The sequence below is a fragment of the Botrytis porri genome (assembly GCF_014898465.1).
Source record: "Botrytis porri strain MUCL 3234 chromosome Unknown BPOR_001, whole genome shotgun sequence".
Taxonomy (NCBI): Eukaryota; Fungi; Ascomycota; class Leotiomycetes; order Helotiales; family Sclerotiniaceae; genus Botrytis; species Botrytis porri.
Genome location: NW_024066075.1, coordinates 3,319,222 through 3,331,213, shown reverse-complemented (window position 1 = coordinate 3,331,213; position 11,992 = coordinate 3,319,222). Strand labels below are relative to the sequence as shown.

The 11,992-nt window shown below is 43.0% G+C and overlaps 3 protein-coding genes across 3 annotated transcripts; 1 reads left to right on the top strand and 2 right to left on the bottom strand.

The window, feature by feature from the left end:
* Positions 1-4,704: 4,704 nt before the first annotated feature.
* EAF01_000901 (uncharacterized protein) lies at positions 4,705-6,459 on the bottom strand (the record flags this gene model as incomplete). Its single annotated transcript, XM_038909151.1, has 2 exons — positions 4,705-5,614; positions 5,750-6,459. 2 exons carry the CDS (start codon positions 6,457-6,459, stop codon positions 4,705-4,707), a joined length of 1,620 nt encoding a protein of 539 aa, XP_038776057.1.
* Positions 6,460-7,422: 963 nt separating this feature from the next.
* EAF01_000900 (uncharacterized protein) lies at positions 7,423-9,485 on the bottom strand (the record flags this gene model as incomplete). The annotated part of the gene is made up of 2 exons (XM_038909150.1): positions 7,423-9,177; positions 9,234-9,485. 2 exons carry the CDS (start codon positions 9,483-9,485, stop codon positions 7,423-7,425), a joined length of 2,007 nt encoding a protein of 668 aa, XP_038776056.1.
* A 378-nt stretch (positions 9,486-9,863) lies between these two features.
* Positions 9,864-11,981, top strand: EAF01_000899 (uncharacterized protein; the record flags this gene model as incomplete). The annotated part of the gene is made up of 1 exon (XM_038909149.1): positions 9,864-11,981. The coding sequence occupies one exon, from the start codon at positions 9,864-9,866 to the stop codon at positions 11,979-11,981; it is 2,118 nt and encodes a 705-aa protein (XP_038776055.1).
* Positions 11,982-11,992: the final 11 nt, after the last annotated feature.

The window sequence follows — 11,992 nt, the reverse complement described above, 5'->3', positions numbered from 1 at the left end:
GATGGTAGTGAAACCCAACAACGGAGGGGGGTAGTATCTCGTATCTAGTATCTTGTGTCTAGGTGGAGGATAACGGGAGAATAGCCATGTGTAAATGCAAGTAAATAAAGCTTATTAGCACGATAGACTAATTTATCCGTCGCTCTTTTTAATCTTTTCTTCTCTCCTTCCTCATTGCCATATTTATTAAAATCAGTCACCCTTGATCCCTTGGAGTGTGGGATCAATAAGGCGGCATTAGATCGTATCAAGGTACACGCCCAGATTCGAAACTCTGAAATACCACTGACGTCATTTTCAAAGATCCTTCTCCCACTTTTCACTCAATCAATCCTCTTTTTCTTTGATGGATCGATTGGATCGAATCGAAACCCCAGTCGAATCCGAATCATTGTTTCTCATCATCATCTATTTGAATCTTCTCCATCTTCTCTCACTGAGTCAAGGTGAAGAAGACTGGATCAAAGCATGCCCGCTACCACGTATCTGCATACATTATCTAGACAGCACAATGGCATCATTATCCACGGGACATATCTCTCTCCCGACCAGTGTACCGATCCGATTCATTAACGTGCAACTAACTCATTTTACACACATCTCTCGTGATGATTAATAAGTATCTCCATAAACTGCAAATCCCAGACTTCTCATCTGGGTCTAATAAATGTTTGGACCAAGTAAAATAAAAACACAGCAATTCTAATTTCTCCATCATTTTCCGTATGGAAAACTTAAACTCCGATGGATTTGAATCATGTATCGGTGATTGGCTCCATTGTCTGATCTCGGTTCCACAATAGACAGACAGCCCTTGGATGTTTTATACTTCACACTTCGCACATGGCTCTAGGTACTGTATTGAACTTACTTCATCGTTCTGAAATGGTTCCGAGGAGAGGTAGTAGTGAAATACCATTGTTCTCATATAAATCAGATCACCCCAAACGGCAGCCGTTGAAACCATGACTCCCCCACTGAAATCCACACCACATAACTTTGGCATGTCTTTCTCTCCCAACCGTCTACACAGAAAGGCTCTCTTCTCCGTGGGTCACTACGAATGAGGAAACTACAATACCCGTCTCTAGCCTCTAGCCTCTAGCCTCTAGGAATAATCCAAGCTCAAACTTAAATTACGTGTACGGATTGCACTGAATTATCATCAATGCGCACACAACACCACGGTGCAAATATGGTTCAAACCATCTATTCGCTTCCGGCTTCTTCAAAGATTACATGTATGGCCAAACTCTTGAAGAATCTTCACAAATGCTATGTGGCTTCATAATGGATGGGACGTAAGGGATGCTTCTCGGCACTCACCAAGATGGATATCACCAGGATAGCCTTTGGATTAACGATTCACCAGAAACGTACTTCACACACCTAACCTGCGCCAGATTAATTCCATCTTCAAATCGATATTATCACAGTTCGAGTCGGCAATAGACGGAGAAGCGGGTGCTAGCCTGAATAGGCATATAATGTATGATTAGATCGGTTCTAGATTCTAGAGCCCTTAGGGGTATGGCTGGCATAACGGTAGTCAAGTCCATTGTATGATTTCTGACGGCACCAACGATAGATCGGAGCAACTAGGTGCCCGGCTCTATCCGCACTGTGTAACTAAAGATCAGGATGTGTGTATTCCCATTCTCCAAATCCCAATCAAAACACGCGTAAATCCGAATCAATCCACTCGAGACTCCCTACCACAATCCACAATAGCCTCATCAACGAGCGTCGGCTAGTATTACTCTAAATACATGACCCGAGATGGTCCGCACTTGGTTCCACCGCCTACCGTCTCGCTGGGAATTGCGGCTTCCCCTTTTCTCATCCATTTCCCTTGTTTGTTCTCTCTTCATCACACTCCTCGTCAGAGACGTTATATCTGATTTCACATGATGCATCTCGCAGCACATGATGTGTTTTGCAATTGACATTAAAAAGCCATTTCCAAATGATCACAAGCTTCTTCTATAGATACGAGCTCAGCTTCTATTCTAGCTGCTTTATATGATTATATCGTTCACCCTGTGGGGTTCACTGGAGTTCTAGCTGGTCAGAGAGCTCCCAATTGATTTTCTGATCTTTTAAGCAACGCATGGCAATACTCAATTCAATCCGAGTGGGATAAAGTCAGCATGGATAGCGATATCGCGAAAGAAGGAATGGAAGGATCTCAAGTGAATATCCTTTCTTGTGTGGGCGCCGTAGACCTGAGGAATAAATATGATATATTGACGATCAGAATACGGAATATATATATTCGTGACGCGAGGGATAACATCGAATCATGAGGGAAGCCGAGAGCAAATTCGTCGATACTGAATTCATCTCACATACACAGAAGACTAATTATATTAGCATGCCTGCCACGCATATGCACCTAGTATGTAGAACTGCAATCCTCGAGTTACCAAGTAATCCCACTCCTCGAATTACCAAATGAAAAAACACAACATGAGATAGACGAGACGTGTTTTCCGCTCAAATAGATACATATTTGAGTATCCGTGGAAAGTACCTTTCTACATAATTTCCCGGTTCTACAAAAACTTCGCATATCTCCAATCTTATCTGGCAAAGAGAATTTGAAATTTATATCCTAATGAGATCGTGCTTATATATCAAGTGAGAGGATTGTATGGTTCTGTTATAGACCCGAGATACGTGAGACATTATCGTTTGTCTAGATCACTCTTCATAGCCATCTACCATTTCGTCGGAACTGAGATTTCCATTCACAGGAGGAAGAAGGTCCACGCAGTTTTACTAGTCTCTTTAGTTTTAAATCTCGTAAGATCAATTGAAGGATGGATGTATATATACATACATACATACATACAAGTATTAATATGAAGGGTGTTCAAAGAGATTTCTCTGCGAAGTTTTAGAGTTTTGAGATTTTAGGTGTAGTAGATGTATATGGATATTTTGTGTTTCTATGTATTCTGATGATGTCACTCTCCTCTCTTTCTCTTTCTCTCCCTCATCCTCTCCAACTGTCTAAATGCAGGAGGGCCAGGGGGGGGGAGAGGAGATAGACACAAATAAAAGATTTACACACGCACACTAAGCGAGTATGTATATCACTACACTACATACAATCATACGGTGCATACTACAATCTATCCCAGAAGATGAATCTTGATAGTTGAAATTCGAAACTTGATGTAGATAAACATCTCACAACACTCTATCCATACCTCTCCTCCAAAGACTACTCATCTATTCACATATCATTTCAATCTACAGTAATTCAATTCAAGACTCTATGATTCCTGAGTTTTGAGAAAGGTTTTTGGTAATGTGTATTTTATATTCTGTTCAAGAATGAGTGAGTGCGTGAATACCTAGTAAGTGACTCATAACTCACATCTGTTACACGAATGACAACAAAATATCCATATCAGAATCTCATCACTCGCACATACGCATAAACAAACATTCTCCTCCTCTGCTGTCTGCACATATCTCCAACCCAAGAAGCATTAATGTATATAGCTAGATGGATAGATAGGTCATTGATATATTCTTTTCCATTAGTAACCAAATCAGTAAACCCACCACCAATAAACTCACATACTCACATACTCACATACCCCTACTATCGAAATCATCAACATCAACACCGCTCCCTCCCCATCCCTCCCCTCCTCTTTCCCCTTTCCCCTTCGCCTCTTCTACTTAACCCCTATAGCAAGCGAGTCATTGTGCTCGGGCTTCCACATCCAGAAGAGAGACGAGACGAAAAGACGTGGATAGAACTAAGAAGAAAAAATTACCCGCAGATATATGTGTTGAAGCCTAAACATACATTTAGCTAGACTAACTTATCGATTCTCATAACCCCCGAATCAATCAATGGGCGGATATCATGACTGAATAAATGCATCGCCAATGTAATGCATATATTTATGAATATAGACCCAGTAACCCACCACCAAAGCACCTCAGCATTAAGATAGAAAGACATTGAATCCACTCAATCCCCCTTCCAGCCATACAAATCGCAGAATTACTTCAACATCAAACCATCCAAAAAGATTGCACATACACTTGAGTATTCAACCCCCCATCGTCCAAGTTTAACACATAATTTCACATTCCTATATCAAAAAACTATCACTATAACACTACAAACTACCCTAACCCACACAATTAATCCCACAATAACATATAACAGACCTCAATCTTCAATCTCTTTCTACAGTTGTGTTCCAATGCCACATAAACCACTATTCAACCATTCCGGGGTATATCGAGAGACGAAGGAAACTCCCTAACACCAAATGGAGCACTTGATAATTCTCCCGATGATATGATACCCGACCCAAAGCCCATCAAAAAATTCGCCGAGTTGCAGAATCCATATTCGATGCGCCAAGTCAATGAGTTCGCCCAAAAAGAAAACTTGACCCTGGAATCCACGTTCCATATAGCTGATGTGGTTGTAAGAAGATATTAGTGAATTAAAGTCGTACTTCAATGCTGAGAATGGCATGTCCGTTCGCCACTAGCATATGTGATAAAACGCCTAAACCCCGTTAACCGTGGAAAATGTAAGGGTGATCTGACATGTACGCCAAAAGTACTCCGCAAGTACTCCATTAAAACAAGCTATTTTAAGACCCCAAAGATTTGACTTCAAGCACTTGTATTAGCTTTAACTATAGTAGGCCGTGCAGGTGAAGCTTAATTAGAAGGTGGATCTTGAGAAGAAGTAGGTGAACCCAATCCACTATCCGTAACGATAATCTTGGGGGCCCCAGATTGACCAGAAGAAGGGGAAGTATTAGAAGAAAGAGGTGAATACATATCCCCCATTGAATCATCGAATCCAAAATCTTCATCGAAACTCTGAGAACCTGTGGATTGCAGACCATTGCCTCTGAACAATCTTTCCGAGAACATTTGCTCTGGAGGAAGAAAAGTTCGTGGTCCCAATGATGATACACCTGTAACCGGGCGTCGTCCTCCCTCGGTAACGGGATACATTCCATTTCTCGAAACTGGTGGCCCATAGTGTTGTGGAATACCATTTGTGCGCCACATGGCAAGGACAACTTCCTTATCGTCAAGCCCGACTCCTTTGATTCTCTCCTTGATCCAATTCTCAATATTCGCTCTGCTCTGCGACGCAGAAGGCTTGAGTCTATAGGCTGTCACTTCATGGTTTCTATGAATTGCTTGACTGGAGGTACAGACTCGACAATTTCTTTCAGCCGGGGTGGCATTTGGTCCTTTCCTACATTTCCACCAGCCACCCCTTCCATTACGTCGCCCAATTTGTTTCCATTCTTCGGCATCACTGTGAAATTCCTTGTTCCATAGATTACGGTTGGGGTCCCTCTCCCTATGATCATCATAGCCTAGCTCGATTTCTCTCCCAATGACCCAATCATTGATCATACTCCTGTAATTATCCCAGGGCCTATGGATTCCCTCGGACGGAAACCAGTCAGGTAGGTATGCGCCACATGTATCCCGATCTGCGAGTGTGATAGGAGGCCCAGGTGGGATGTGCGTCTCTTTGCATTTCTTGCAGTATTCGAGGGGTGCTCCTTCGTTTAAATTCCTGACAAAATCGGCTTTTTGTTCCTCTCTGTGAGCACCCAAATGTTAGCAATTGTGGCTTGTTATGCGCTTGGGACGGAATATGCTATAGAAACACCAGCCCAGTTGAGATATCAATGTCAAAGTAAAAGTGTAAAAGAGCAGAGAAGATTGGTGAACTTACAAAGGGTAAATTTCACCAACACATGAAGGATCATGTTGTACCCATGCCTTTTGTGTGAAGTCGATTCCAGTAGCCACCATTTCACCAATCGATGGTTTTCTAGTACGCTTAGATACAGCAGGTACATGCTTTTTAGGAGATGGAGTATTTCTAATGGCAAGCTCAGCTCCATCAAGAGCCACATCGAAAGTATCATACTGTTGTGGATCGTACTTGTCGACCTTTTCTATTCCTGTAAAAGCTGAATTCGATGGCGGGGGAAAGATTTTCCACGGTTCTACTGGCTCATTTGGTCTTGAAGGAGGAAGTTCGAGATTCTCGGGTGCGCGCTGACGAGAAAAGCCGGTGACAACTATTGGATTCGTAGGCTTGTACTCATTGTAGGTATATTTTGCTACCACTTCACCCGCGTAATTTCTGATGACGGCGGGCACAGTCTTCGGCGCATGTGCAAGAGGCACAATTGCATCAGGTTTCGGCTGGGGCTGGTTGAATGATGTAATGTCATTCACATCGCATTTTGAATCATGCCGAGGTCGAAGGGATAGGTACTCAAAATGTTCCGAGTTTTGACTGGTGGAAGCTACAGCTTGGGAATCTATGGAGGTGTCCTTTTGTAAACGTTTGTCGCTCTCCAAAATAGAAGCAGGTTTGGTTTCATTGTTGGGGCCGAGTGAACCATGATGAGGCATGGTTCCCGAGTCGTCCATGTTGAGATTAGTCTGTAGGTGGACCAGGTGGAACAATACGAATTGGAAGCAAAGTGAGATGTTATCCTCCCCTATTTTGATGTTGAGGAGGAATTGTGTCAAAGACTATTGATACAAAAGGGAGACCTGAAGAAAAGATGTAAGTTAATCTTGTTTCTTGGTGTGTGGGAAAGTTTGGTGCAAGGCTAATGTGTCATTCTAGTTCATGGAAAGAAACTTGCTTGAAATTTTAGTCTAAGATAAATCAGAAACTCAAAAAGACAGCAATCAAAGAACCATGCCCCCTTGATAGCTTATATGCAGTTGCCCGATTGATATATGAGAATTAAATGTTTCTGGAATCTGCCATCAGCAAGCTGGGTAGATGTTTCCTGAAAAAGTCGTTGTGGTTATGAAATAGAATGCTGGAAGGTAGAAACAGATCAGATAACTGCCTGAGAAGTTGTTGATTCATCATTTGAATCATCAAAAGGGTTTCAAATAATCTATATACGTTACTATGATAAGTTACGGCTGTAGAGGTCCAGGAGAAACTGCAGTCGGTAACTGCCAGTGGCATAGGTTCTCATATGTGGAGATGTAAACGACACTAAGAGTAATTGGATCGTACAGATGAATGCATAGAAGTGAATAGAACATGAAATTATCAGACAAAAACAATTGTTATCTTTACCTAGACTGGGAGAACAACATTAACCTTGGAAATCATCAATGTTAAATGGGGTTTGCCGATTGTGGAAAGGACGCTTGAAGGTTTTATGTTTGGAGGGAAAGAACTCCGCAGAACTAAATAAAAAATAAAAAATAGAAGGTGCAATGATGAGAAAAGATAAAAAGCCCAGCACTCAAATCCACGAAACACGCCTAGATATAATTATCAACTACCTAGTATTCAGTAAATTCGGTTACTCAATTGCCAAGTAACAAAGATTTTACACAAACCCACTATTGACTGCTCAAGTTTCATCCCAGAAGAGGTCCAATACTAACTGCTTCCCTCTTTGCTAAAACAGCGTCTTGCTCTAGCTTCAACCGTGATTTACCCGCTCGCCTTTTTTCCGCCTCTAAACTCGAGAATCTTCCTTTTGCGCCATGCTTGAGTTTCGTTATCATATCTCCAGCCTGGCCCTTCTTCAGATCTGCGGAGGTCAATTGATCATCCTGTGGTCGAAACTTATTAAGGAACATCAATTGCCCCTCTGTAGCTGGACCGTTTCTCCAGGAGACCTTTCTAGCAATGAATTGAAGAGGATATTTTTTGGCCGCATAAGTATCAGCCGCATGAACGGCATCCAACAAGGTTTCTGTAGCGGCAAGCTGGCGGGGCTTTGCAAATGGTGATTTCGTTTTGGAAACCCTTAGACTAGCCATGGCTAGAGTCTCCGTGACGGTGAACTTCTCTTGCGACTCCTCGGACTCCTTTTCAATCTTTAGGTAAGTTCCATTTGTATTGCTCAGCACATATTTGTCTGAACCAACACATACCCATGCAAATGGGGAGATGGATCTGATATGCCTTTCTACGGAGGTGTCTTCGATAAGGTCATAGACAGAATCATAATCTGTGAAACTAACGGTCCTGATGTTGGAATTGGCGGATGTTGGAGAGGCTTTAGCTTTCACTTCTTCGGCTTCTCTCTTCCTCGCTTCCTCCTCCTCCTTTCGTTCCTTGAGAGATTTCATATCATCCGGCTTCGCTTCGTCAACGAGTTCGGAAGGATCAAGACCGAAAAGAGTTGGCGTCGTTACGATGCCAGTAGAGAGGGTGGCAACCATATCAATAATGTGACAATTCTCCTTTCCGGGGTGTAATCGCATACCTCTACCAATCATTTGAACGAGTAAATTACGCGATTTGGTAGGCCTTGCTAGTAATACACAGTCGATGTTCGGAATATCAGTTCCTTCAGTAAAGACTCCGCAATTAATCAGCACTGGAAACTCCCCATTTCGGAAAGCATCGAGTCTGGCACTACGCTCGATCTTTGGAGTATCCCCCGTTACGAACTGTGCATTAATTCCGTACTCGCGAAATTTGTTAGTCAATCCTCCCACATGAGCAAGATCGACACAGAAGACTATTGTAGATTTCCTTCCTTTAGCCTTTGCAAACCAACTACGCACGGTAAGCTCATTGATTTGATCAGTGTTAACAACCTGCGATAGTTCTCCAGCTTGAAAATCTCCATTCGGGCCCTTCTTCACGGAGGAAATATCAGCTTTCGACTGTACGGTGGTGAAGATAACCCCAGATAGCCATTTGTCTTCAATCATATCAATGTAGTCTTTGTGATAGACTATCTGATCAAGAGCAGCACCCAGCTTCAACCCATCTGTACGAGACAAAGTTGCCGAGACGCCAACAAGAGCCGGGGAGCTTTCTCGCTTTTCGGAGAGTCCAAAATGAGCCAAGACTTTCAAGTATTGTGGTGCAACAATATGATGTGCCTCGTCAACCAGTATCAATTTGAAACGAGTTGGATCAAACTTCTTGATCCGGTCACGAGATCCAATACTTTGAATACTTGCCACAGTGATGTCTGCATATCCACTAGCATGCATCTTACCCAATTCAATTTCAATTCGTTTGTTTGGGTAAGCATTTTCACAGTGCCGAGCTGCCTGCTCAACCAGCTCTTGTCGGTGAGCTAAGATCAGTGTTTGGGTTGCGCTTTCAGTGTGTGGTTGGATTCGATCAATCAGCTGTGTGAAAATTACCTGCCAAATGTGATGAGAATAGGAAGATAGTGATACTCGTCCAAGAAATTACTTACAGTCTTCCCACTTCCAGTAGCTAAAGACACGCCCATACGTTTGTGACCTTGATTCAGATGAGAAAGTACGGCTTGGATACATTCTTCCTGGTAATCCCTCAAAACGATGGTTCGGCGAGGACTAGCTACAGCCGCTTGTTGCACTCTAGGGAGCGTGGAAGCTCTTGCATAACTTCTGATGGAGCTTTGTACCCTTCGTGGTCGCCACGACCTTGAAAATAGCCCTAGCAATCCTCTTGAAGTAGGAGGCATGGTGATGTGAAATTGTGGCAATAAATTGTAGTCAGTATTGATCACTGTTAAGCGCGATAGACGCAGATTATTGCATCCCTGCATCAAAGCTACAGCATTCAAGATTACAGTCGGAAGTACCAAGGTCAATATCCCATTGTTTATTAGCTTTTATACAACCATGCTAATTTTTCAAGGTTCATAATTCACTTAAAATTTTACTTTTTTTTTTTCGGAAAAGAAACAAAATTTATCAAAGCGTAAATATTCATGATCGAACCTCTTTAGAAAGCTGAGATTCGATCCACATTACGTCCCATCTTATCGAAAACTATGTGGACGAGTAGAGCACCTTACATTTATCGTTTGATACGCTTTAAAGATCGTTAGCTCGCCTACATGGATCCTGACGATTCTGATCCCTTTGAAGGCCCATTTGATATTCCTGAACCAGATTCTGGATCAGCGTATGAGAATTCTGACAGCGATTTTGGGCAAACATCACATGATGAGAGAGCGCGTGCAGGCGCTTGTCAAAATCATGGAAGCAATGATGGAGGCGATGTACATTCAGAAGGAGAGAGTGATTCTTATTCAACCTCTCTAGCAAATCCAAATCCAAACAACCAATATACGGATGAATGGATAATTGCAGATGCTCTCAAATGGGCAGCTACTTTTGTACCTCCCAAAGTGGAAGACATCCCTATGCCAACAAGAGGAGCCTACCGTCCGACATCCAAAAAGCGAAGATTAAAGCAAAGAACGAACGGAAATCCGGCGAGGGCAAAGCGTGTCAAGGGATTTTATAGCAAGGACTATCGCAATCTTCTGAACAATGAGATCTATGATGTAGGAGCGAAGTCGATTCTTGAGGATAATACTCCATTGGAAGGCAGTCAAATTGGCTGCTCCATATGGTCGCCTGAAGAGAAAGATCTGTTTTTTACTGGATTGTCAAGACTGGGCAGAGACAATGTAAGAGCTATTGCTACACGCATTGGGACTAAGTCGGAAGTTGAGGTGCAGGAATACATGCAACTACTGCACCAAGGATTGAAGGAAAGGAAAATCGAAGATGCGCGACTACTGGACATGACAGAATATCCAGCTGCCGCTGAATTTACTTCAGAATGCTGTGAAATCATGGAGCGAGCAGCAGATGGTCTTGCTCTACGACAAGAGCAATATGAGGAAGATGTCGAGGAAGTTAAATGGGGGAAATATTGGCTCCTAACCGAAAAAGTGAGCAAGTCCTTAGAACAGAAACGCAGTGTAACCAGGATCCAAATCAATGAAGATATTCAAGATTTACTACCAGCAGTCCGCCTTTTAAATCTCAAGAATTGGCTCGCACTTTCCGAGAGAGTGTTTATGAACCCCTCTGAGTCCAGATGGGAGGATAATTGGAGGCAGGTAGGGGAACATGGAGAAACTCCTGCTATGCGCGCAACTGCATTTGAAGACTTTCATTCATTAACAGTCAGCATCACGAAACGTCTCGTCTCAACCGTTCTCTTCTGCACGATGTCAAGAATAAGAGCCATGGACTCGAATAAGACCAAAGCAGCGGATATCAGCATCAACGACGTGGAAGCTGCTACTAAGATTCTGAAAATGGACGCCAACAGTAATGAATTCTGGGTCAAATGCGCCAAGAGAAACAATCTCTCTATTTCCCGCCACGATGAACCAGGTGGTCCTATGATGACATACTCAGAGGTGGAAACCGAACTACGCAAAGAATATGGTGGAAGGCGGAGCAGATCTCGTTCACGCAGTTGTCTACACACAGTCCATGCCGAAGATTTATCAGAAGTATATACATCCTCGGATTCCCACCTCGATTCAGATATTGAATCAAACGCTTCCGGAAATTTTATTACATCCAATCATCCTGATGAAAATCCTTTTACTCAACGATCTCCATCTCCCTCTCAATCGCAAACTCAGTCTCGCTCTCAACGCAAACCCCATCTGTCGCCCGAAGAATATGAGCATGCTCTAGAAGCCTACATCTCCGCTTTCGATGACCGAGTCAATAGAGTCGAGGAACAACGAATCTGGAATCTATTAGGACAAGATCCACCTCCAGATCTCAAGGCGGATGAAGATGAAGAAATGCCCGAGAAGCCTGCTAAGAAACTGGAGGTAGAGGCTGAAAATAATGGAGAAGAATGGAGAGAAAGGGAATTTCGAAGTGAATGGGAGGTTATGGGTGTGGTTGGCGAAGGAGAGTTCCTGAGAAATAGGGAAAAGATTGGGAGAAGAGAAAGGAGAGAGAGATTGAAAGAGAGTCGTGAAGGAGAAGCAATGGCGATTAGAACTAGAATGGCTGAGAATCAAGAGTATTCCGGTGAGAACGGCAGTGAATGGGATGATGTGGACGGAGAGACAATAGATGGTGTGGACAAGGAAAATGCTAGAGGATCGAACGCCCACCACGACGAAATTCGGAGGCCAAAAGACGTTGCAAAGCCTAGGTCTTACGCTGTCTACAATAGCGATGATGAATGATTAGCACAAGC